This window comes from Cygnus olor, chromosome 2 (genome assembly GCF_009769625.2).
Source record: "Cygnus olor isolate bCygOlo1 chromosome 2, bCygOlo1.pri.v2, whole genome shotgun sequence".
NCBI lineage: Eukaryota > Metazoa > Chordata > Aves > Anseriformes > Anatidae > Cygnus > Cygnus olor.
This window is the reverse complement of record NC_049170.1, coordinates 46,455,647-46,480,458: the sequence shown is the minus strand read 5'-3', so window position 1 is coordinate 46,480,458 and position 24,812 is coordinate 46,455,647. Positions and strand designations below refer to the sequence as shown.

Sequence of the window (24,812 nt, the reverse complement as noted above, 5' to 3'; positions counted from 1 at the left end):
GGCGGCGACGTGGAGAACGCGCGGCGAGCGGGCGCGGCCGCGGATTGGACGAGGAGGGGCTGGGGGAGGGGTGGGAGAGGGAAGGGGGGACGCGCGTGCGCACTGCGGGGGGGGCCCGGCGGCCGTTGGGCCTCGCGCGGCGGCCGTTGGCTGCTTCCCGCCTCGGGGCAACGGCCCCGTGCTGACGGGGCGGGGTGGGGGGTGCGCCCGCTGCCCTCAGGCGGCCCCTCAGCCCCGCGGGGACCGCCCGGCTCCTCCTCGCGACCCCTGGGGGAAGGGGCTTCGCTGAGGGGGGCCGTGAGGGTGTCGCCGCCGGCTTGGGGGCTGCGGGTCTGAGAGGAAGGCGGGTGGCCAGAGAGCTCGCCGCGGCTTCCAGGTGCCTCCTCAAAAGCTCTGAGTCGGGGCGCTTCGAAGAGCAGCCTGTCCTGAGTCATAATTACACGGAGCGCTGTTTGTGATGGCTCACTTTGCTGGTCAGCCTTCCAAAGGAGATGTACCTGCTGCTAAAGTGTGAGCCCAGACGGGAATTACCTGTCAAATAACCGTAGGTGTGTATTGTAATGACGTAAAAACAAGCATGTTTATATCCGGACTTACCTGGTGTCATTTTATGCTTTGTGATATTTTCTCCTAAAAATACATGTATGTGTATCTTAACATAAATGAAAATTTATCCTGAAAATGTAGTATGTGTATATAAACATATAAATGAAAAGTGTTTCTAAACTTTGAAGAGTATTTGACAGTGTCTTTAATTTGTGTCTCTGAAAATACTGTTGCTTAGAATTTACCATCCATAATCCTCAGCTTGTTTGAAAAAACAGGGTAGGTAGGTGTCACCGTCATGCCACAGGAAGGGGTCAGGCACTCTGTGTCTTTCCCTGTGTTTTGTAGTCAGAACTGAATCACTGTAGTCAAGTGTTCCAGATTGAGAGATTTGTTACAACCCTCTTCATGTGTCTGTTGTGCTGTGCTCTCCCTATATTTTTCGATTGCCACTGACATCCTGTGCTCTTAGGGGATTTGATCCCATGCAGAGCAGGACCCGACAACTAAAAGCTGCAAGCATGACAGTTCATCCAGTAACACAGAACGTTGCATGATCAATGACACTTTCTATTTCACGATAAGCATGATTACCTAAGGGGAGAACAAATTCTGTCACTGTCTCATTTTCTCTGCTTCCTTACGTGCTCCTGGACTCTCACCCTTTTCAGTCAATAGGACGCGGTCATGTGGAAGGGTGACACCGGGCAGCTCAGTGCCAGACACCCCTTGTGCTGAGACGCTGCCTTCCCTGGTGTTAGTGCCACGGTACTGCCCAGGAAGCTCACACACACCTCTGCACTGCACCACGCCGTGACTAGCAGGCTCAGCCCCGATAACAAAATGCAACTAAGCAGACAATTTGTACCCCTCAGCTTTTGTAGTGGATAAGCTAATAACGGCCACAAAATACAGTGCTGGGTCTGATTCTGAGATACGCTTTTTGAATTTCAGCAGCTGGTAAAATATTTTCGTTGTGTTATTGTGGGTAATCCCTAGTACCAGGCTGACGAACGTGAACCTGATGCCTTTTTGCTGCTTTTAGCGTCTGCGTCACTTGTCCCTCGCAAACACAATACTGTAAGGCTTGAGTGACCGACTCTGGATTAGAAACTTAATACCTGTCAGGAGCAGAGTACCAAGAAAAAATTCAGCTGTTAAATCTGGAACAGACTCAACGGAAACCATGGAAAATATCAGCAATGATTTAGGCCTCTGAAGGCTTAGATACAGATTTAAAGACGTGTCTCAGTTGGCACTGTAAAGGAAGCATTAGTTATGCAGTTATGCCTGGATTTTCCTCCCACCTCTAGCTTTATTTTCATGCAAAATTGTGAAAATGTGCTGATGCGCAGGATTTGTAGCTCTCAGTGAATGCACTGCATTAGCTTAAATGGTCAAGATCGCTGCTGCATAATATGTTAGAGCCATAAAAAAGGGTTGTTATGGCTATTGTTTCTTTTTCTTTTCCTCTCTCAAATTCAGTGATCCTCTATACGTGAGCAGAGGACGTTTGGCTGAAGAACGGCTTGCAGGCACCGGCTCACAGAAGCAATGTTTGCAATGCGAGGACTCTGCAGCGTGCCGCGTGGCAGTGACAGCAGCATGAGCTCAGCAGGCAGGTTTGTACCGCACGGTGTATCCCTGACCGGAGTGACCAGCCCTTGGCGAGGCGCGGTGCTTTGAGTGCCTCTGTTCAGGTGCAGGTTTACCCAGAGGACTTTGTCTCTCTCCTCCCCCACGTTCGCAGTGTGCAATGCAGCGTGCGCGTCATGGTGTACAGAGGTGCCTGAACTCCTCTTGTCTCCATCCTGTGGCTGTGATGCTGCTCCCTGCGCATCGTGGTGCCTTTTATAAAGCCTGAGGAACAAAGTACTACTGCATGTAGGGGAGGTCCCACAGTGGTCACTGCTCGCGTGGAGAAACTGCAGAATGGGAAGGCAAAGCGGGTTGTGGGTGACGACTGTGAAACCTGGGCAAGAGTTAGGAGCAGACTTCCACTTCCAGTCATCCAGTGTTTTGTCTTATCCCACCTTCTTTGTACTGAATTATCTCCATCCTGTGAAATGAAGGTGATAGCCCTGCAAACTGCTTTGACATTTGCAGATCACAAGCAGAACACCCGGTAACTTTTAGGCAGGCATCTGCCTAAGGAAATGGGAGAAGCTGCCCTTAGGAAAAGTGCAGCTGCTGTGCAGGGCAGCCTGGAGAAGGAATCTGGTGGAGTCCTTGCCACAGCATGGGCCCTGGTTCTCTTCAGGAGCTTAACCTTCATGTCAGCTTTGTTCTGCTAAGAGTTTGCTGTAATTTAAGACCTTTACAGCTGGAAGGGAGTTGTGTTATGTCCATTTCACCACCAGTAATTGCCATCTGAAAGCATTCTGTGGTGGCAACAGCGTGTGGTGTGGAAGTGTTAAATTTTACACAGTGCCAGCTTGGAGTCACCTTAAAATAATCTTTAAAACATAGAATCAATCATAATAATGCTTTTGCTAAGATGTAAACACGAGGATCATAGGCTAGAGTACCAAATCCTAGCTGGTGCGGTATGTTCCTACTCGGTACGAAGTCTGAAATGAAGTGTGGGCTAGCCCAAATAGCCCAAATCTCGGAGAAACTGCTCTCTTGTATGACAAGGATGAGGGAACGTCATGCTTCACTGACATCAACACATAACTATTCCTAGGCACATCCAATTAACAGCAACCCAAGGATCGCTGACATCGCACCTCTTGTACAACTGTTCGTGTGTATTTTCTATCATCCATCACTATTCTTGATGGATTCTCAACGTGGTAAGTTCTGCACACATATGGAAGAAAGTGTTATTGTTGCTCTGAGGAGCCTACGGTCTATAAGAGAAAAAAGGATTTTGCCATTATCTTTCTTTTGGGTTGTTGTTGGTTAATCTATTAATCTTTTTTTTTTTTTTTTTTAATAAAAATCTTCCAGTTAGTATATGCCAAAAAGGGCTTTTATCCAAAAATTGGGAAATCGTCAAATAACTGTATAAGGAAGGACTTTCCACGTGTGGGAAAACGTGCAAGGGAAGGCATGGCACTTGCCTGCTGATTCCTCTTACTCACTGGTGCATCAAGTGTAGTGGATTTGGAGTGTATTTGATGTTATCAGCCATTAAAACTAAACAGCTCTGTTAGCTAATATTTCATTAAAGATCACAATATCTTCAGCCTGTCTCGTGTGCTATATGCCATAATGTTCTCTAACATATCCCATTTCTCAGTAGTCTTTGAGTCCAGTTAATAAACATCTTATCCCCCTTTGTAACTGTCCCTATTGTCAAATCCTGATCCAACAAACACAGTGGGTGTTAAAAGGATGTGACCTAGGCAGCAGACAGAACTGCTGTCGCTCTCCTTCACCTTCAGCTTTTCCAAAAGTTTAGTCTAGAGTTAAAATATGTTTGCTGAGTGCTGCTGGGGTGTTTGCATTACTGCTTTTGCTGACTTACTTATTGCAAAATTAATTGCATCAAGTTGATGTCATTTAAGTTTAACTGCTTTATCCTTATTTGAATTACGTTTCGCGCTAATGAGCTGCTGGTCTTGTGACACAGCAGAGCACTTGCCATTAGTGCTGTTTGCACAGTGGAGGAGTAGTTCAGTCTTAATGAATTTATACCAAAAAAGAATAAGTTTACTTGCTGGAAAGTGAAGGTCCTATGCTATTACTGTAGCTCCCCTCAGCTATCATGAAAAATACTGAAAGAAAAAAAAGACAAACAAAAAAGCTGATATTCTTTATTTTTATTATAATTTTAACAACATGAGTAAATTGAAATCTTTAAGCAAAGCAATTACATGAAGAGGGTCTAATAAAGTTGTTCAAGCTACAACCTACTTCAACTGTTGAATCAAACTGAGTAAAGCAGGCTGCTTTGATGGGTTTTTAGCTTCCATGAACATACTTAGCAGTGACATCTTCTTTTGCTTTGAATGGCAATGGTCTTCTGTGGGCTGGGAATTTCATAATCAGCTGAAAGTTAAAAATAAAATTGATCACTACTACAAATAGGAAAAGTGCTGAACCGAGTACTATCTTCAGTTCTGCTGGTGAGACCTCATCAACTTCAGCAGGACCTGACTGTGCAGCAGAAAGCAAATCTGGTATACTTGGTCTTTTTGTTTTTTAAAATTTCTATGTGAGTACAAACTTTCACCCTGACCTAAGCAGAGAACAAGTCAAGATCTGTGGATCAGATTTCCAAAAGTTCCATAACTAACAGTGATTGAGGATCTTAAAAAAACAACAATCAAGCAACCCGACCACGTCAACTGAGTTTAGAGGTTATTCCCAGAGGACAAACACTGAGTCTGAGTTATGTTTCTTCACAAAAGGCACAGTCAGTGCACCAAGTTCTGTTCTCAGGCTTCATGAGCAATTTGTGTGCTGAGAAAGGGAGCTTCCCCAGGATGACAGCTGTAATATTTTGACTGGACAGCGGGAGGAGGAGGGAAGGCATAACATAGCCAAGGTAAGAAACAAGGGCATGGGTGCTTTGCAGCCCCTGGTGTAGCCCCCAGATGCTGCAGTAGTTTTTTAATCTCAGATCCCAAGTCTTCAGGGAAGTGAGGCAGATAGACCCACTGCTGTACTCCCAAACCTTGTCCTTTTGGGGCAGTGCAGGAAAGCAGCCCTCTCCAATACATCAGGAATCTCAGCACAGATTTGGGGTGTTCCCCCTTGGCAGCTTCTCCAAACCTAAGCAGCTAGCACCCAGCCTTAAGAAACACAAGAACCACCCCCACGGCCACAACTCCTTCTCAGAGAGCACTTCTCCCTTCTCACGGCACGCTTGTTTTCGATAACAAGTACCTGCTTTGCTCTCCATCCAGAAGGCAGTGATATGCAGCAATGTCTTTCTCCAGCTGTTGCTTGTTGGTCAGCAGATTTTCACGATCCTGCTGCTGCTGCTCAGTTTCTGCTTTGATTTCTGCAATCTCTGCCTCCAGCTTGGAAATGACAGAGCCTAGGTTCTGCAGTTCGATGTCATGCCAGTGCTTGGCATCGTATAAGGAGTTCTCCAGACCCCTCTTCTGTAAGGCCAGGACAGTAGACATTAAAACATTGTTTTCATATGCTTCAGAGTAATATTTATCCAGGTTTGGCCAATATCTTCATTGACTACGATTTAATATGAGAACTCCTTTCTCTAGACACTTTGAAAATTGTTTATTATCATTACAAAGGTCGAACCAGTTTGGTCCCAGGCTCCTAGCAGGGTGGTTGATGCCCCGCGCCTATCAGTGTCCAAGAGGCATTTAGACAATGCCCCCAGTGACGTGCTTTAACTTCTGGTTAGCCCTGAAGAAGTCAGGCAGTTGGACGTGATGATCTTTGAAAGTCCCTTCCAACTCAACTACTCTATTCTATGCTGTAGAATACAACCCACACAGCAATCTCAGTGAAATTTATTAATCAAGTGAGTATGAAGACATTGAAGATAATTGAAATTTGGGGCTCAGTTTTCAAATGAGGTACATTTAGTCTACCACATCGATCAAGGAAAGCTCAGAAATGTCTGGCATCTCTGGGAACAATATCCACTGGAAAAAAACAATTTATTCTCAACTCTGCACCCCAAGATGGGCATGCTCTCTTCAGAAGGCACGATGAATTCACACAGAAGATACCCATTCAAAAGCAATGTTACTTACCAAGGTTCTCAAGGATTCAGTTTCAGCCTGCAAGCTCTGTATTTTGCAGGCAGTTTCATGGAACTCGGTTCTGAGGCCCTCCACCAGTTCTTCCTCCTGGCTTCGCACTGCAGCTGTTGCTTCAGCCTGTTGCTGGTACAAGTTTATGGCTGTCATCACAGTGCACTCAAATTATGCTTTAGTTTCCTTACACACCGAAATGACGGTTAATATTTTCACAGTTTGTGGCAATTCTGATTTTGAGTTTGATTGCTATATATTAAATTCTTTGGTTGAATGGTTTGGATACTTACTAGCGTCAAAGTTATCTGCTCTCCTATGCACCTACTGTAAAATGGCTTACACATGTAAATGCACATATCTATGTCGACAAAAGCTATTCAGCATTTCTACTAGTATGTTTAAAATGACCTACAAAAAGAAAACATTGCTGTAATTTTGCTTTTCTTTGTAGCTATGCTATAACATGTTTTAAAAGTTGTTTTCATTTAGCCCATTTGATTTCAAGTAGTCACACCATGAATACTTTTTTACATGGGGTTCTATGAATGAGAGAAGTCATATCACATAGGGCAGAAAAAATGATTTCTGTTAATTGAATTAAGAATCCTATGCAACTTCATGCTCTTGTTGCTTGTTATTTTTTATATATGTTCAGTTCAGGCTCCTTGAAAATAGCCAAAGGAAAATATACTTTAGTAAAAATAAAATTTCTATACTTTTAATGAGGGCTGAGATCAACATTTTCAGGCCAGAGCTCTGGGCTCTCTAGCTAATACGATTCTTCAGTCAAATCCTATATTTTTTCTCCTGGTTGACAGTGAAGTTAAACTATGTATAATACTTCTATTCCACCCTGAACATTAATCTTGGTCCTGTCCTGCTTTTCTGATCATGCATTCTTTTATTTTAAAGGTAAGATCAAATAATTGTGTTGAGATTGTAGTCTGCACATTATGATGGTACTAGGGCTGTAAATACTTAGGGCAGGAAGGATGACTTTTCATCTAAATTTACAGCCTACACACATTACATGAAGCCTTGCATTGCTTGTTCACGTTTACCTTATAGTGACCCAAACGCTATCTATCAATCCGCCTTCCCCTCACCACGTGTGATGCTGGGGCTCCTTCAGGAGGTGTCCTAAACTCTTACAGCTTCCTAATGTTGGTGATGTCAATGGCACAACAGGCAGATGGAGTAGATGGAAGTGGCCCATCAGACCCTAAATACCGAGGATGGCACAGCAAGTGAGTGTGCACTGGATGAGCTGTAAAGATTTTGGTGCACACAAGGTTTCCCCATCCTCCTTCCAGGATTACCAATTGTGTCACCTCAAAGAGTCCATGAGGAGGGTGCTGCTGGGCATGAAATTTGGCCTCAGATTTGGGGTTCCTTCTGCAGAGAAGTGCAGACATAATGTTTGTGCCCTCTTCACGGGGCAGCTGGTGCTCTCTGGGGGCCCTGCTCTTCCTCTTCCTGAGACACTCCACGAGGAAAGGCTTTACTGAATCGTGGTGCACACAAACAGCTGGATTAACAGAGGCAGAGGATGAAATCACCCCAAATCTTTAGCTTTTTAGTGCCTGAATTTCTTAAGAATATGTGGATTTCAAGCATATCTGTGCAGTTCTGAGCCAGGCATTGTACAAGAGCACAGAATCTCTTGTTAATCTCTCTTTAATGAAATCAAGACAATTAAAGGATGATTAGGGATAGAACGCCAACATCTGATCAGCTTGATATCTGCATAGGGAAATGGGCTTTGTTAATCTCTTAACTGCTCTGGGAATGTGTTAGCAAAGCGGTGGAGGAGGGAGAAACAACTGACATAATCCACAAGATTTTCAAAACCTTTTGTGAGATCTAACGTAAGGAGTGAGAAAAGAAGCTGTGTAATTGTGTGCTCAGGACGGAGCATTTCCGTGGATCAACAGCTGGTCAAGAGACTGGACATGAAGAGGAGGGTTAAGGTCTAGCTTCATTACGACAGAAGTTTAATAGCGTGGTGCCTTAAGGTTTACTGCCCTGTGGATGAATCATGAACTAGAAAGATTTATGGGTGACAGAAAACAGTACAGATTAGTAATGAGCAGAGGTGGATGTGTGGAATCAAACAACATGAATGAAGAGCTCCGTGCCACTAAGTGGACATCTATGTAGTTTAATGCAAAGTAAAGCCTGTTTCAGGAAAAAAAAAAATAGCTTGCATGCCTTACAAGAGTTTAAATCACTGCATCAATTCAAGGAAAAAAAATGTGCATTACAGACAAATACTTGCAGATCTGAAAACAGTGGACTGGAGTTTTAAGGTTACTTATTCACCTAAGAAATCGCATGTAAAACCCCATTAGGTATGAATATAAATTGCTATGTTTGTTGCCCATGAAAAATCTACCCACGATTGCAAGTCTAGTCAGAAGGAAAAGAAAATGAGGCAAGGAATTGGTCAGAAAATAATGAAAATTCTGCTCTGACATCTAAGCCAGTGCTAGGACGTAATTTGAAATACCTTGGTCTCAACTGGTCACAGCAGTGCCAAAGACTGCGTACAGAGAAAGGAAATTAAAATATTAGGAACCATGGAAAACTCACAAAGAGAGACTGAAGAAAGTAGTAATGAAGAGCAAAGGAGAGGAGAGAACTGCTCTCCCTCCTGTGATGAGGGAGCAAGGACAAATTTGTCACCATGTGGATGCCCAAATGGTGCGACTCAGCAACACGGGATGGCAGAAGGCCACACGCTTTGGTGGAAAACGGGCTGGACATAATTAGCATAACACTTGTGATCTGTATAAACAGTAACAATCTGTATAGATCTGTATGAGGTACAAACCTATGAGTGCTACAAAACTACATCATCTAGGTTTCATTTGGGGATCAAAAAAAAAACAACAAACAAAACCAACCAACCCTAGGATGTTGTACCTAGGACCTGTACTGAGGACCTGCTCAGAACCAGAACTGATCTTCCCAGAAATGTGTGATATCCTGGTTCTTCTTCCCATTAAAAAAAGAAACCAAACCAAGTGCAACTCAAACTAATCCCTAACTAATAAGAGCTGCAAGGTGGCCAAGTAGGGACTGGCTAGGTTATGTCTGCCTACTGGAGTTTCTCTGCCACATCTGGTGTTGGCCACAGTCAAAAACACAACAGTGGGATCAAATGGTCAGGATAAGCTGGCAGTTTTCTCTCCTCGCTCACATGATATCTGTGAGCAGCTGAAAGAGCAGATATTGGAGGTATGAAAGAAATAGGAAGAACAAAGTTGTGAAGAGAGTGTTTGCACAGGAGGAGGAATAACTAGGACAGTAAAGCGTCCCCACTTTGTTATCGCTGTTGACACGGGACTTTTCTTCTGTATTTTGAAAGAAAACAGCTACCCAGAGATTGCATATATATTTGCAAACATATTTTTTGCTTTTCTTCTTGCTGCTTGGCTTTACTAGTCCTTATTCCTCCCACAGTAACTCTGTACCATGGGGCAGATGGGGCTGTGTCTTTGCTAAATATTTCTGTAGCACAGCTGATTTGGTGTGCCATGCTCTGCCATAATAGCCAACTCAGAATGAGATGGCTACTAAAACACAGGATCGTGAACTTAATGCTTCAGCTCTGCAAAAATACTTCAACCAGCCTGGAGAATGAGTGATCCTTCGTGACAGAAGAAAAGCTGCAGTAAAGGGTTGTTTTAGACTCAGCATCAGGAAAGGAGGCAACTTTCAAAGGGAACGTCTGTTATCATCGCTTTTCATTTCCAGATTAATATCCAGTTTTCCCACTGCTGCCAAAGGAAACAATTTCAAGGAGAAACCCACAAGGAACACATAGCTATATAATTAGTGTAGAGCAATGTATTTTGCCCTTTTGATTTATGGGTCCCTGTAAATTCTCCAGAGGAGGAATGGCCCTGGTAAGTAGGGTAACAGCTGTGGCTCATCCTGCATGGGAGGTATCAACTGATTAAGTTCATTTTTTGTAGACAACATTTCAGAGCCCTTAGAAGTCTCCCACAGATACCTGTGATATCAGTGGGGCCATTTCCACTGCTACTTAACTCTATGCATCCCAAGAAAATCACTGATATTTATGAGAGTATTTTTCAATGGACTTGGACCAAAATCCTTTAGATTTTGACAATATTTTTTTGTTAAACAAAATACAACCCTCCAAGTTACTACAGAGTATTAGGCAGATTTTGTGCTTGCTTCAAATTCCCTAATGCTGGAGTGAGTTATGGAGGCTGGTGTCCGCGCTTACCTTGGTACGGAGCAGGGCACCCGTCTCAGCACGATTCTTTTCGATGTCTCTCTCCCAGTGGATTCTGATTTTTTCCAGTATGTTGTCCAGGCCACTTCCCAGGGGAACATCGAGTTCTTCCAGCTGAGATCCAGCAAGCTGTTTGTACAATACCTTCACGTCCTTGAACAAAAATAACGGGCGTTAAGAAAAAGGGAAATGGACAACTGAATGGTAGCTTCAGAGGGACTTTTTAGTGCACTGGAGAGTTTCTTGTGTGGATACAGATTTGCTGTGCCTGTGCACGGGGAGTCTTGCAGTGGGTGCCGTAGCACTGGGCACAGGACATGGTTTCCCCCGTGGTGGAAGGAGGCTGGAGCCCTGCAGCAGGATGCTGCCTACAGCAGCTACTCCACAGCAGCCAGCTTCTCCAGCAGTCAGAGCCTGGCACACACACACTGCACGCCTGGACCCAAATCTGTCACAGCTGTATCGCTAGCAAAGGTACAGCATGGACCTCTGGTCAAGCAACTGTAAGAGCTCACAGCAAGTCAAACCCTGGTCCCTGCCTGTCTGCTGCAGCAATGTAGACATGCACCTACTGGGCAAGTGTATGTGAACAGGAACCTGGAGGAATGGAAACCTCAAAATGTGCTGTTCAAAGTCATCACTCAGAGCATGCAAAAGATTCAGAAGGACTTGATGTGGATTTCCTAGTGGGGACACTGGAGGCAAGAAAGGTTTGAATTAGCTCAGGAAAGTCCTTGGGACTTTATTGTGCCAGAGATCAGATGGAGCAATTGCAATAGCTGCTTCCAGCCTCTATTCTGTTGTACTTCTGTTGATCAGCCTCCTCTGGTGCCACTCCCATGGGAAAAGCAGGTCTGTGCTGGGCTGGCCCCATGAGCACCCAGATGATCCTGATGGGGAGCATCCTTCCACCCTGCACAGGCTCTGCACTGGCTAAATGTGGCGCGAGGGGAGTGGTGGGGAAGCTGTTATTCTATTTATGCCAAATGTACAGGCAGAGGACAGCATCAATGGCAACTTTGCCAGTTTCACAGGAAACATTGCGTACATGGAGGTTTAAAGAGGACCATGCATGTTTCTCTCAATTTTCTATGTTTTCCCTCGTATCTAAAACAACTTCCATCTTCCTCCTGACTTGCAGTGGACCTGAAGCCACTAGTTACGTCAAAGTAGGGAGCAGATGAAGCTTTATCTTGGAAGGCCGAGTCTCTCTCTACATGCCTGCCAATGTTGCTCAGATGTTGCATTTGGAAAAATCATCTATAAGAAATGTAAGAGAGAGCTCCTCAATTCCATGAAACATCCCAGTTCAATCTCTCCTTTAGAGGTGTCAGTAGATAAATAGCAGCTGCGTAACTGTGGTCCCATCAGTGAAGATCTGGGTCAGATCCTGAAACCCAGGCTGAAGAGAATAAACCACCTTCATGCAAATAGGGCAGGTGAATGTAATGAGTAATGTATTGCAAAACTGGCTAATGAGGTGGTCCTCTTCCAGCTGCCTGTCCCTGCGGCTTGCTTCAGTGATGCATTGCTCAGGGGAGGCTCAGTTTTGGGAACCAAGCAGCTTGGTCAGCTGAACCCAGTTAATGCTCAGTGTCAGTGCGGCCGGAGCTGGTTCCCCACACAGGAGTTTTCTCTCTGCAGCTCTGTGGCTGAGAATCAGACCTCTCACTGTTGGGATTTCTGCATACAGACTGTCCAGCCCCATGAATAAGTTGTGGTGTCCAGCAAGATATGAAGTGACAACATCTCTTCCACGTCATATTTATCAGACAAGAAAGAGTTAAAACTTACATGTACATAATTTGCCTCAAAGGTTAGCACTTTAAATTAACAGAGAAGAGAGAAAGAAGAAGTTTCTCCCCATCCAGACATGGCAGGTGCAGCTTTTCAATGCTTGCTCTGCCAGACGCACTACACCCACCGCATGAAGCAGGCACACATCAGCTCTGCAGTGTCCCAGGCCTGGACTTACTTCTTCATGATTCTTTGACAGCAAAGTCAGCTCTTCTTTCATGCTTTCTATCTGACTCTCCAGATCCATTTTAGTTAAATTAGCATCATCAATCACTTTATAAAGGGAATTAATTTCATCTTCCACTGCCTTTCTGAATGGCTGCTCATTTTCATACCTGCAGAGAGATAAAAGCAGATAAGCATGGCTCAGCAAGAAAAACTTGCATTTTTTCTAAATGACAGCATTTTGCTAATTAGCTCTCGTGTCCCAGACAGAGGCACAGAAACACATGAGATGTACTCTGCCCTCACCTTGTCTTGATGTACTTCAATTCCACTGCCTCAAGTACCTTGTCATTAACTTGGAGCCTAATAAAACTGGCCAGGCTGTCAGCCTGTGGTGTGGCAGTATCAGACTGATAGCGCTGCTGAATAAGCGTGGAGAGGCACGTGGTCTCCTGCCAGGTCTGGTATTTATGTACCAGATGAATACATGTGGATTTTTCCCTTCCTCAGACTTCAGTGTGAATTCTTCAGCTGCTGCTGCTTCCTGCTCCCTCCCTGCTGTGCTTTCAAACCATCAGGATATACTGCATAATAATGGTATGGACATTTCTAATTTCATCACTATTCCACAGCGCAAACACAAACTGGCATCAGGTGGCAGCTGCTTGTGGAGCCAAGACCTTGCTCAGGGAGCAGGTGGTTTGTCCCTTGAAACTGTGGCTGGCTCCTGGGTTAGACGGGAGCCAGCTTTGTGAAACAATTCCTGCGCTCTGCCCTTTGATAGCCACCTTTGTTGCTGGGAATTCAGCAGCAAGGGAAAGGGGAAGCTGGTCCCAGCGAGCACCAGGAGCTTTTACTATGTGGTGGATTCATTTAACGTTGTTGTGTAAACTGCTTGTACAAGTCGGTGGACATTTTTAGAGTGTTTTTTTTTTTTTTTGAACCACTTAAAATACGAGTGCGGCTTATGGGATGGAAAGCACCAAAATGAGTAGCTCAGAGCTGTACCTTTCTGGAATAAAAGGCAAACGTAAGAACATGACTAACACGTTTTGATGTGATTAAGTAAAATAATACCAGAGAGGGGAACAGAAGTTTAAGGGATGACAAAAATCATAGGAAATAAAAATCAATTTGTTCGAATTTTTTTTTGGTATCAGATCTTTCATAAAACTATTGGTAAATGATCAAGACCATTATAAGTACAAGCTAGACGGGTCAGACCTTGCGAATAAAGCTTAAAGAACTTCATGTACTCATGTACATAAATATTATGCTTTGCAAACAGACTTCAGAAGTAGCTTATCAATTTAGGATCTTTCGCTATTCATTTCTCTCAGTAAAGACAAGGAAAATCAGTGCAGCCCATTCCTCTTTTCTTATCGGATGTTTCCATAGTGAGGTTTGCAGTGATGCAGTGTCTGCTTTTCAGGTACTGCAGAAGAACGACTACCACTTCTGAAACCACTTTTGCAGCACTGAAAATTGAAACTAAAAATCACATGAATGTTTGCCTTTATAAAATATCAACCCAAATTTGAATGAATACTGACCTCCCAGTAAGAGATCAATGTCCATCTATCAGACTAATATTACGTATTAATAAATTATTAAATATTACTCTTAAAAATGTGTTCCAAAGCAATGGTAGCATGGCAGTTACTTTGCGATGTTAGAGCAACCCTCACTCAGTATTCCCAATGAACCCAGTGTTCACTAAGCATCACGCCCCTATCGAGTAAGCAGTTGCCAAGGCAAAGTTTCAGAGAAACCAGGCAGCCAGGTGCCACCACAGGACTACCTGTCTTTAAAGTCTTCAGCACAGGCTTGAATGTTCTCGGTGTGCAGCATGAGACGGGCATTTTCAAGGACCGCTTCACCCACCTGCAAGGGAGAGACAACAGAGCTCAAGCAATTAGGACTCGGCACAGGCGCTGCCTGCACGGTCCATCTATCTTCAGCAGATGAATAGCTCTGATTCTGAAAATAATCTTTTAGCCTAAGGCTGTTCACGTGACTCATACCAGGTAATTTAATCACTGAATTTTGTACATATCAATTCACAAATTGTCTGCAAATAGGCTGCAATTTTTCATCACACTGTTCATTGCTCCTGAGCATTCATCTTCTTGTGGAAACACATTTATCCTGACTGTCAGCTGGTCACAAGGGGTAAAATTCATTACTGCACACAAGGTACGTTCAGCATTTAAGTCCCACTTACAGTTTCTAGGTACGGTTTAAGCAACACTTATGCAGTTCCTATTCTACTTCCCATATCAGCAGTGCTCCTCAGGGTCATCCTCCTCCATGAGCCAAGGGATATTTGGTGCCTCGGGTGAGCAGTCCTCAGCTCCCAGAGCGCTGTTTTTGTTCTCTGGTGGGATCGCGTAAGCTCTTGCGATAGATATGAGACCTGGGAAGCAGGCATTCTTCAAAGATTATTACACTGAATGGGAAATGCTTTGGAGAGATTGTGCAAATAAGACTGTGATATCATCGCTACAATTCTTTGGTGTATCTTTAATCCCCAGGAGGCACTTGAGGGGGAATCAAACCTGAAAGGCTTGTGACACAGCAGCCTGTTGGGATTATATAAAATGATTAAAAAGGTAAAAAAAAACCACAGCCTGCCCTGGAGGCAGATGTGCACTGCGCTGTGCAGGTGAACAAAGAAATGCCCAATTTGGTACTGGAGTTAGAGCAAATACCTGGCTGGGGGCTCCCTGGGCCCAGCCACCCTGAGGTCCCTGCTTTGCGCTGGAGGAGCTGAACCCAACCTGAAGGTGGAAGTGCCGAGGTGGTGCGTGGGGCTGAGCTCTCAGGGCTGGGCATACGCTTGGGTTGCAAACTGGAGCTGGGGCCCAGCTGGAAATGCTCCCCGTACAAACTCGGCACACCAGGATGTGCAGACACCATGTCTGCACCTCAGGTCCTCACCTACAAGAGAGGTGTCCATCTGACAAGGGCGGTAGTGGGAGGACCAAGGGTGGGCTGTGTGCAGGAGGCTGCACGGTGTTAGAGGAGCCTGTGGGACCATGACAGGCTGCGTAAACAAACACCTCGTCTGCCTTTTCCAGGAGATAACCGTGGAGGTCTGTGGTGGAAACCAAACCACCACATGAATAGGAGCAGCTTTCTACGTGGGCCAGGAGGGTTCTCGATGTAGAAATCTTTCTTTGGATAATTAAGTCTGCTACTAAATGGGATTGCAAATCCCCCGAAGCACTGCGCTCTCCCAAGGTGAAACAGGCCGTGCAGCATGGAGGCATCAAGGCTGCGTCCAGACAAGTCATCCCAAGTACCACAACGGGGATCGTTGCCTGAGTGTGGGCCGCCTACCTGCTCTTTGGCCTGCTGCTCGGTGCAGGGGTGGAGGGGGAAATGCAAGGCTGGAGTGTTTGTGTGTGGAAATTAACATCGATCCTCACAAAAAATGGCTCGCTGCCCTAAATGTCTTACAAACTCATGGACTAGGAGAGAGCTGGAAGAAAAACCTATTCCCCGCATCCAGAAGTTCATAAAGGATCGTGAATTTAATAGCACTCCACATTGCTTAAATCTGAGGAGGAACTAGAGGAAAAGAAATGATTTGCTTATTTTATACCTACTGTTAGAAACAGCAGGAAAAGGCGGCCATGGCTGGTGGCACATGGTTGGAGGTCCACTCCTACCAGCTGCAACTTAGCCTGGCTTCCAGAGGAAACAGCTCACCCTATTGCATGGGCTGCCAATTTTTCCTTCATAACTCTGGGATTTACTGGCCACTTCCAACTGATATGACAGAGGGCCAGGCCATCTCAAAGACTGCCAGTTCCAACATGTGTCATGAAAATAGCATCTAGATAGAGGAGAGGAACCCTGTGAATGCCACCAATGGCCAAAAAAAGCCTCAGTTTGGGAATGAGAAACCTTCAGAGTGCAGAGCACATGCAGGAGTCAGAGATGTTATGAAAGCCACAGGTGTGGGCAAAGAGTTGGTGCCTTGTGGCATACCAGCCAGGCCCATACATGGGCACACAAGGCCTTTCCGTGCCCTCTTGCACACAGAGCAGCACTCAACACCTTATCTCCTTCTCCCTGCTTTGTTGCAGACTCCCTTGACTAGCACTGACCCACCTCCCTGGCCCCAGGCGCTCCCTTCTGGGGCATTTCAGGGCTGCCGTGTCTCCTCGGATCCCCTTGCAGGATCTGACTTTCTCCTGAAAGATGGAGAAATGACCTCAAGTTATCACATGGCAGCATCGTGGGGGTAGAGGCAGTTCTTTGACCCATACACTGATTTTTTTTTTCCTTCAATTTTAGAAAATTTAATCTGGGATTTATTTATTTTTTTTCCTTAGTTTCTACAGAAATTACTGTATTTTGTCTCCCTGCGGCCACTCATACATGTATGGATCTTCACAAAAGCTTTTATTTTTTTTCCCTTGCTCAACTCAGGGAAAATGCTGCCTCGCAATTTGCCCTGACCTGCCAAAACAGGTCCATTTGCCTCCAGCAGTGAGCCCACGCGGCTGCAATACCTGGTCAAACGTCTGAGGAAAATGAAAGCCTTTGAGGAAATTGGGAACATTGCCTGAGCAAAAATAGCATTAAATTCTGTGAGCTATACAGTGCAATTCAGAGAGATGTTGATCGCTAGGTTGAGAAGTTGAGTTCAGTGCAAAACGGCTTTTGCTCTGCAACGGAAGCGGGAGCAGGGATGAGCTAGTTGTTTTCCTCTGACTGTTTCTGCCTTTATGTGAAGGCAAACTGTTTCTTAAAAGTGCTTTTTAGTAGTAAGCTTGTGGTTTTATTGAAGCATTTGGGGTAACTGGTCAGGTTACCTCCGACCCTCTCCAGCAGGCAACAAGCAGCCCTCCTGATGAACCTGCAGCCGGTGCCAGATGTTCCGTGGCCAAGTCCGGGGCTTTCCAAGACTGGACACAAACCTGAATTGTGCCACAGAAGTAACAAAGGTATAAAAAGACTAATATCTAGAAGGTTTCAGAAGATGGCAGGCACAGCTGAAATTAGCAGAAATGAGCTGTGTACAATTTAAATACAGCAATGAACCTGGAGGAATATTACACCATACTTTCTACCTAGAAATCAGGTTTCCTGAGAAATTCTCTCTAATTTACACGAGCTGCGAAAGCCCTGTTTCAGGCTTAAAAAGAAGAGATGTAAGACTCCCATCTAGCGGCTCTTTTGTTTGATTTAATTCTCCTAATAATCAACAGCTGGATCCAAAGACACCAGTATTAGTGAGGCCGATCCGTAGCCACTTTGCTGACACACGTAATAAAACATGCAACACAGCAGTTAAGGAAACAGCCTTCTTTGTGCTCAGGGGATGTGTGAGGGCTCGCAGAGCTGCGGGCAGCCTCACCGGGCATTGTCTGCTCCATCTGCAACGCCGAGAGCAGCGCCGTGCTGCCTCGTGGTGCTGTGGGGAGGCTTCACGCACTGATGCTCACGGGGCGTTTTGAACTGCCAAGATGGCAAGTATTACAGAAGTGCTAATCCTATTCCTAATAATAGCTCCTTTAAGCCACATGTTGTCTTTCTACGCTCGGATCTGTGATGCACACACCTTCAGAACATGGTGTGTTTTATTTATTTATTTTTTCCAACTCAAATTAACACTGAATATTTGTAATACAAAACAACTAGAAAGCCTCAGGACTTTTCTTTGACTTCATTGTACCTTCATGGACATGAAAACACAACTTCAACTTTTAGCAAAAAAATCTTATTTTCAAAGAAACTTCAGGTTGCATCAGTGCACTGGGCCATTTACTGGGTGAGGTCTGGCAACAAGGAAAACCAGGTGCTTCAATAGGGTTTGCGGACTCCATCCTTGCTAAAGTGGGATGTGATATAGACACTTATGGGATGTACTTAGCCCTGGTTTATCAAAACTTTTGATTTTTAGCAGACATCTGACCAAATTTGGAAATGCACGATTTACTGTGCCTTTCAAATTGTTAGCTGTGCTTTACTGATAGCTTTGTATAGTTTTGCTGTTTGTACAAATGCCTGATCCCTTTCTGGTTGCTTCTCAGTTCATGGCCTCAGGTGTGTCCTGTGATAATGAGTCTCATGGCTTAATTATTCATGTAATGGAAAATCATTTGGGCTTTTAATTTCACAAATGATGTCTTCATGGAAAAAGAACAGAAGATCCTGGTCTAGTCTTTCCTTCCATATGCTGGAATAAATGGTTTATATCAGACCATTTTCTCCAACACATCTTCATTTACAGCTAAACCAGACTAAAGGCAAGTGACCCCCCCCCCATACTGCTGCTTGGATGCCAAGCAGTAAACTCATAATGCTTTTGGTCATCCTTTCCCTGGTGGATCTATTCTCAGAGCCCAAAGGACAAAAACATGAGGATAGAAAGAGTGGCATTTGTTGCATCACCTTGGGAGAAGTAGTACCTGGATGGAGGCTGGGAAGATTGATGTGTCCTCTGCTGATTCCTGCTGCCTCCAGGAAATTGGGATTTCCTTTATATGTCTAATATTTTATGAGCAGTTGGGATTGCATCAGAAAGATGCCTGGCTCTCCAAGAAATATCACGGACAATAAAAGTGCACTGTGTTGCATTGCAGCACATTGCACACGATGCTGGCACGGTGTCAGGGCAGGAGAGCCTCCTGCACGGGGGCTCTGCTGGTCCCACAGCAAAGGCATTACTGGGAGCACGCCCAAACGCAGTGGTTGCTCGGGCTGTCAGCCCCGTGTATTCTCCACACCTAGTACTGACATCGAGTAAACGCCAACAGGAGGGCCAGGAGCAAATAAAAGCATCCCTGCGGAAAACTCTAGTGATCTTTGATGTTTTCCCAGCTATGCATGGGAGTCAGAGTGGTGATGAAACTGGTCCCAGACATTTATTCCTTCTCCTACTTTGTCTGTGATAAGTCTCTCTGTCTCTGTGTCTCCCACACATCCATAGCTGAATGGCCATGGAGGCTGAGCTAACTCCTCTGCTCTGCTTTGTTCTGCTCTCCTCTCCTCTCCCCAATTTTCCCAGGTGCTGCACTGCTCCCCAGGAAGGATTATCATTGCAAACAGCCTCCTTTTTTTGTGGAAGAGGCACGTTTGATTAGACATGTAAATCTCTTTTGCATTTCCCATAAGAAGACTGGTGTGAAAACTAGAGGAAAGGAGTGTGACCGGGACAGAAAGAGATTCATTTATATTTCTGTCACATGAATTGCTCTCAGCAAGGATTTCTCATTTCACCTTCTTCCTGCAAAAAAATCCTCCTCCTTCGTGCCTGTCCCAGTTAGTGTCCATACACCTGCTCTGCTAAATGCCAGCTGCCTGGACTGACAGTCAGTGCTGCAGCCTGGATGGTGGCTTCCCCTCGCAGCTCTCTGCCAGCGACCCCTCTCCATAACAGCTCTGACAGGGGGCTTTCCCCCAGGGACCCTCCACTCGTGCTCTCGGATCCACTCACTGCCACTTGAAGTATTGTGGCCAGACCCAGGCTCTGCTGTCGCTGCAGTAGCTGCAGGATTTGTCCCCCAGAGGGCTCCCGCTTCCCTGCATGGGTCCGTGCAGCAGGAGATGCACTGCAGCTCCAGCTCTCTCAAATACTTATTTAGAGAGGTTTCTTGGTCTGTGGCTTTGCATAGAAACATTATTATTATTATTATTATTATTAATTATTATTATTATTATTATTATTTCCAGGGGCTGTTGTGCTAAACCCGTGGGCTGCTTTTTCTTTCTTTCTGTACTATCTTTTAGTGTCTCAGTGTAAAGATTTCTCTTCCTAAATACCTGCAAAAGCCAATGCTGGATACAGAGGTGAAGTCGTGACACTTGGTGGTTGAGTTTGGTGCTCCCAGTATTCAATCAGACCTCAGCATGAGCTGCTTGTAAGCAAGGGAGGTAGTGGAAAGTTGCCAGGATGATGATACAGAGAAGGGTTCAAGGGAAAACAGTTTGAATGAAAAATTATTGAACAACTAGGTTCTTAGCCAATTGCCCCTGGAGGCTTCACAGGAGAGGTTTCACGGGGACACTCCTCTGAGGAGCAGGGGGCTGCTGCCTGGGAAGCTTTAACCCCCCCTCAGGCCGAAGCCCCCGCCAGCATCAGCCAGGTAGCTTCGAGGCTGTTGCTTTTTGCAAGCACCCCAGATTCAGAGGGCCCTTTGCCTTCAGGAGCCAGTCCCTGCAGCAAGCTTTATAGGATTAGAGGCAGCAATGTCATTTATCAACATAATAAGAGAGCAACTTTAAAAGTGGGTGCTAAACTGGGCATTTCTGCTGGCGTGAGCTCTGCACAGCAGTTCATCCCACGGTGTGTGGGGCTCAGCCAACTTGCGGCACTCTAGGTGCACACTGCCCTAAATTTGCAGCCCCCTAAAAACACGCCCTCTTTCTGAAGCCAGAGGTAACGCTGTGGTCAGCCCATGGCATAACACAGAACTGTCTCGGGGAACTTAAAGCTGACTTTCAGGCCTCCTGAGGACACTCTGATGGCATTTCTTGCAGGACAGCAGCACGCAAAGCCTTGCTGCTTTCAGCTCCTTCATCCTCCCAGCAAAAGGAACCGGGGGGATGTGGTCCTTCTGGGCTTGTTGCTCGTCTACGACGGCGATGCAGACACCACTTGGCACCCCCACGGTAAATGCTTTCCTTTAGAGCCCCCCCCAGGAACGTGCAGCCTGCGCTGCATGGAGAGCGGGGAGCAAGGGGCGGTGGGGCGGCCACAACTGGAAGGGAAGGAGGCACTCATTTGTAGCCACGTAATTAGTATTTTTAAATAAATAGAGCTTTTGAAAATGTGATTAAGCAAACGAGGGAATAATGTAAAAATCTGAATTGCTAATTAAAAAAAAAACACACCATGCTTGTAATGATATCATGTTGATGGATAAACTAATTCAGTCCTAGCAGTTTTCTTTTAATAATTTTGATGCTTGGCGTAATAACCTCAGCTAAGGAAAAAAAAATTAAAAAATCACCCATTTTAATCAGAGCAGACTACGGTGCCTTGGGGTGCATCTCAATCGCCCCCACGCACAGGATGCCTCAGGCAATTCTCCTACTTAATAGGCATTTTCCACGCCACACTGTGAAATGATAACGCTAATTATCATGAAGATAGATTTAAAACCCTCCGTCTGGGGCGCCGCGTGCCGAGATCAGCCTGGCTTCTCATCAGCACCCACCCTCGCTGCTCAGGGCCCCCCGTGCCCCCGCCACCGCCCGCGCTCACCTGGTGGTAGATGGCCTCCCAGCTCTCCCGCAGCGCTCCCCAGCTGCCCACGCTGGAGGATTTCTTGTCCAGGTAGACTCGGATGTGCTCCTCCAGCTCCTGGTTGACCTGCTCGAGGGCTCGCACCTTCTCGATGTACTCCACCAGGCAGCCGTTCAGGCTCTCGTAGGAGAGCGCCCTGCCCTTCTCCAGCCCCGCAGCCAGGGGCACGGCAGAGCAGGAGCTGCGCAAGCCCTGGAGGAAGACGCTGCTGATGCCCAGGGCTCGGCGGGACACGCGGGTGCCCAAGCTGCTCACTCCTCCGGTGGGCACGGAGCCCACGTAGACGCCGGGGGGTCTCGACAGGCCCCCCACGCTCACGCGGCGCCCGGGCCCCGCCGCGCTCTCCGTTGCGGAGGCAGGGGGCTGCTGCCCCAAGAAGGACGACCGGCGCCTCGGCAAGGGCATGCTGCTGCTGCGGCCCACTCAGCCCCGCCGCCGGCCCCGCACTGGCGGGAGGGATGTGCCGAGCCCAGCAGGTTGGGGCTCGGACGGGGCTTTCGGCTTTGTGCGACGGCCTTCTGGAAGGCGGGCTTTGTGCCGCGCTCGCTGCATTGTCCGGCCGGCCGCTGGGTCAGCAATCCATTTCAGGGGAAATCTCCCTGCTGCTGCTGCTGCAAATGCGGCAGATGAACAGCACAATGGTGTTTACGGGCACTGCGGGGCAGGAATTCATGACAACGGACGTGTGGGAATGCCAGCGGTGTTGTCTGCGCTGACGTCCAGATGATTTCCTGCCCTTATACATCCAGCCGTGCGTTGCACACTAGCCGCTCACACCCATGCTCACAGAGCCTCCCGCAGCAAGGCATTACTCAAAATGAGCTAAAACCAACTTCTGAGGAGCCAACCCGAGCTGGCCTTTTGCTGCCACAGGGCCTCGAATCCTCCCTTGTCCCCTCAGCAGCTTCTGGATTTCTCTGCGCTTCGGCTTCCCCCAGGGCACGCTGCACTGGCCCAGTGGCCCTTGGCCCAGGGACAAGCACCCTCACGTTTCTGCTCATTTTTAAGGCTGAGCACAGCGAGACTGCCAAAGGTTAGCACTGCACATTCACACAAAGCCTGGGAATGCCGCATCTGACGGCTTTGCATGTTGCTTTGGTTAGTTTCTGGATATTCTGGATTGAGATTTCCAAGCAAACTGTGCTGGCTAAATGCAAGGAATCCTCCAGCGCGTTTGTGTATTTCAGCGTATTTGCTCTGTGTGAAATGCAAAACAAATCTGCCTCGCAAAAGCAATAGTGTGCAGAAAACAAATGCAGAAATGCCAATGTTTTTGCAAAGAATGGGGTTTGGTTCTCCGCCACCCTGTTCTTCCTTTACACCTCCCTGCCAAAACACGCAGGAGCTGAAGATGAAGGCCCTCATCTGATTGCTTTCACTCTTGGCAAGAAGCTCAGGAAGCTTTTACTGTCGTCCACCAGCAGCTTCCAGGAGGCCGTTTAGTATTCAATCATGAGGATCACAGATAGCAGGCTGTGTAGCATCTATCCCACATATTCCCAAAGTGCCCATCTGTGTCCATATATAGCCCCGTCTGACTGCCTACCCCAGCCACCTCTGAGGGAAGCAGTGAATTATTCTCTGAAAATCCAATATCTAGAAGAGCCGCTATCATGTTTCGATTTTCTCATTTTAGGAAGCCTATGGCCCACGTTCACATCTGCACGTCAGCACAGAAGCGCATGTGTGGGACGGGGAGAAAGGAGGGGAGAAGACATTAACATGGCTCCCTGATCCCAGGGGAGCTGTGTCTTGGTGCGATTCCAGCACCATTTAGCAAAGTCGTCAGCTTGCTCTGGGTAACCACAGCCACTGGGACCCTGCTGGCAGGTGGGAACAGCTGGACCAGATGTGCCACCACTGTAATTCTCTTCTCTGTTGCCAGACGTGCCTCACCTCGATGCTATGCTAACCCCGTCTTGCCCAAGCGTCCTTTTTTTGCAAGCCACCGCTAACCTGAGTGGTTGGTGGTGCAAAGCAGTCAGCCGGAGCACGCCCCGCTGTCTCATAGCCGTGATGAAGTCAGGAGTGACGGTAGAAAATAATCTACAATGACTGATGGCCAGAGGTGGGAAGCACAAGGCTGAGACCTCAAAGGACAGAGGCCATTTCACTTGCTGAACAATACAAGAGAGGCAATCTGAGGAGGAAAGCTGAAAATTGGTCCCGCGGTAGCAGTTCTGGGTTACTCGAAGAGAGAACATCGATTTAGCAGTCATTCCATGTTCCATGTTACTTTCTGCTTGTAACAGCCTGTTTTTAAGCCATCATTTAAACTTCATTCATTCACCCCTCCTATTTCTGCACTGCTATTACAGCATGCAATCTAGAGCTTAACTGGGTAGGACTGAAATGCTATTTTGCTCTGAAACACTGGGTTTGCATTCCTGAGGGAGGAAGGAAAACCTCAGAGAGGAGAGGGGGTAAGGAATCGTGATTCAATGGTGCTGGCAGCATCGAAGATAAATAAAACAGCAGGGAAATGGACATGTGGTCAAAGCCACCGCATTCAATGGGTGGGAGTTCCCAGTCGTCAGATGTCAAGACTTCTGATAAATTTAAAGGAGATTTCTGTTGCTGTGAAGGGGACTCTGCATGTGCCTTCTTTTGAGGCTGTTTGCTCTGCAGGAAGTAATTCAGGACTCACTGGCCAAAGAGCAGCTGAGAGTCCAAAGTGTAATGCTTAGGACATTTATGCACAAAAAAAAGGTCATTCTGGTCCTCCTGAGGGAGGCTCATCCAGTCGGTGCGCAGGCAGTGCTGGAACCACACAAAGGCTACCGACAGGCACACGAGCCACGTCGACTGCTGCAGGTGACCGAGCTGCTCCTGCCTGGTTTATGCTCCAGATTGGCAGCCTGAAGGAGTGACCCATGGCAGTTTACAACGAAAGAAGTGTAGGTAAGGGATGGTCACCGAGTGGGAACGCTCACGGCCCGTATGAGAGATGTCACCTAACTTCAGATCACTCCAAAGCCATTGCAGGATGCTGTACCAAAGACATGTGGTGTTCACCAAAACCAGCCTTACCTGATAGTCTTCCAGACCAAGTAGATTTATCAGCAGATTGTAAATGATAGGAAAAGAATAG

At 46.5% G+C, this 24,812-nt stretch overlaps 1 protein-coding gene and 1 long non-coding RNA gene across 5 annotated transcripts; one reads left to right on the top strand and one right to left on the bottom strand.

Moving 5' to 3' along the window:
* Positions 1 to 67: 67 nt before the first annotated feature.
* Positions 68 to 3,736, top strand: LOC121065566. Of its 3 annotated transcripts, none has more exons than XR_005817146.1 (3): positions 89 to 548; positions 2,032 to 2,168; positions 2,297 to 3,736. It is a non-coding gene; the product is annotated as an uncharacterized LOC121065566 (long non-coding RNA). The 3 variants fall into 3 exon arrangements; XR_005817147.1 differs by having other exon boundaries at positions 94 to 548; positions 3,233 to 3,736; XR_005817145.1 differs by having other exon boundaries at positions 68 to 548; positions 2,032 to 3,736.
* Positions 3,737 to 3,888: 152 nt separating this feature from the next.
* Positions 3,889 to 24,802, bottom strand: BFSP2 (beaded filament structural protein 2). Of its 2 annotated transcripts, XM_040548449.1 has the most exons (7): positions 21,680 to 24,802; positions 14,258 to 14,340; positions 12,470 to 12,626; positions 10,486 to 10,647; positions 6,225 to 6,356; positions 5,383 to 5,603; positions 3,889 to 4,542 (listed from the first exon to the last, which is right to left on the bottom strand). In XM_040548449.1, exons 1-7 carry the CDS (start codon positions 22,124 to 22,126, stop codon positions 4,539 to 4,541), a joined length of 1,206 nt encoding a protein of 401 aa, XP_040404383.1. In that variant the 5' UTR covers positions 22,127 to 24,802; the 3' UTR covers positions 3,889 to 4,538. The 2 variants fall into 2 exon arrangements, with proteins under 2 accessions (XP_040404383.1, XP_040404382.1); XM_040548448.1 differs by lacking the exon at positions 3,889 to 4,542 and having other exon boundaries at positions 5,245 to 5,603.
* Positions 24,803 to 24,812: the final 10 nt, after the last annotated feature.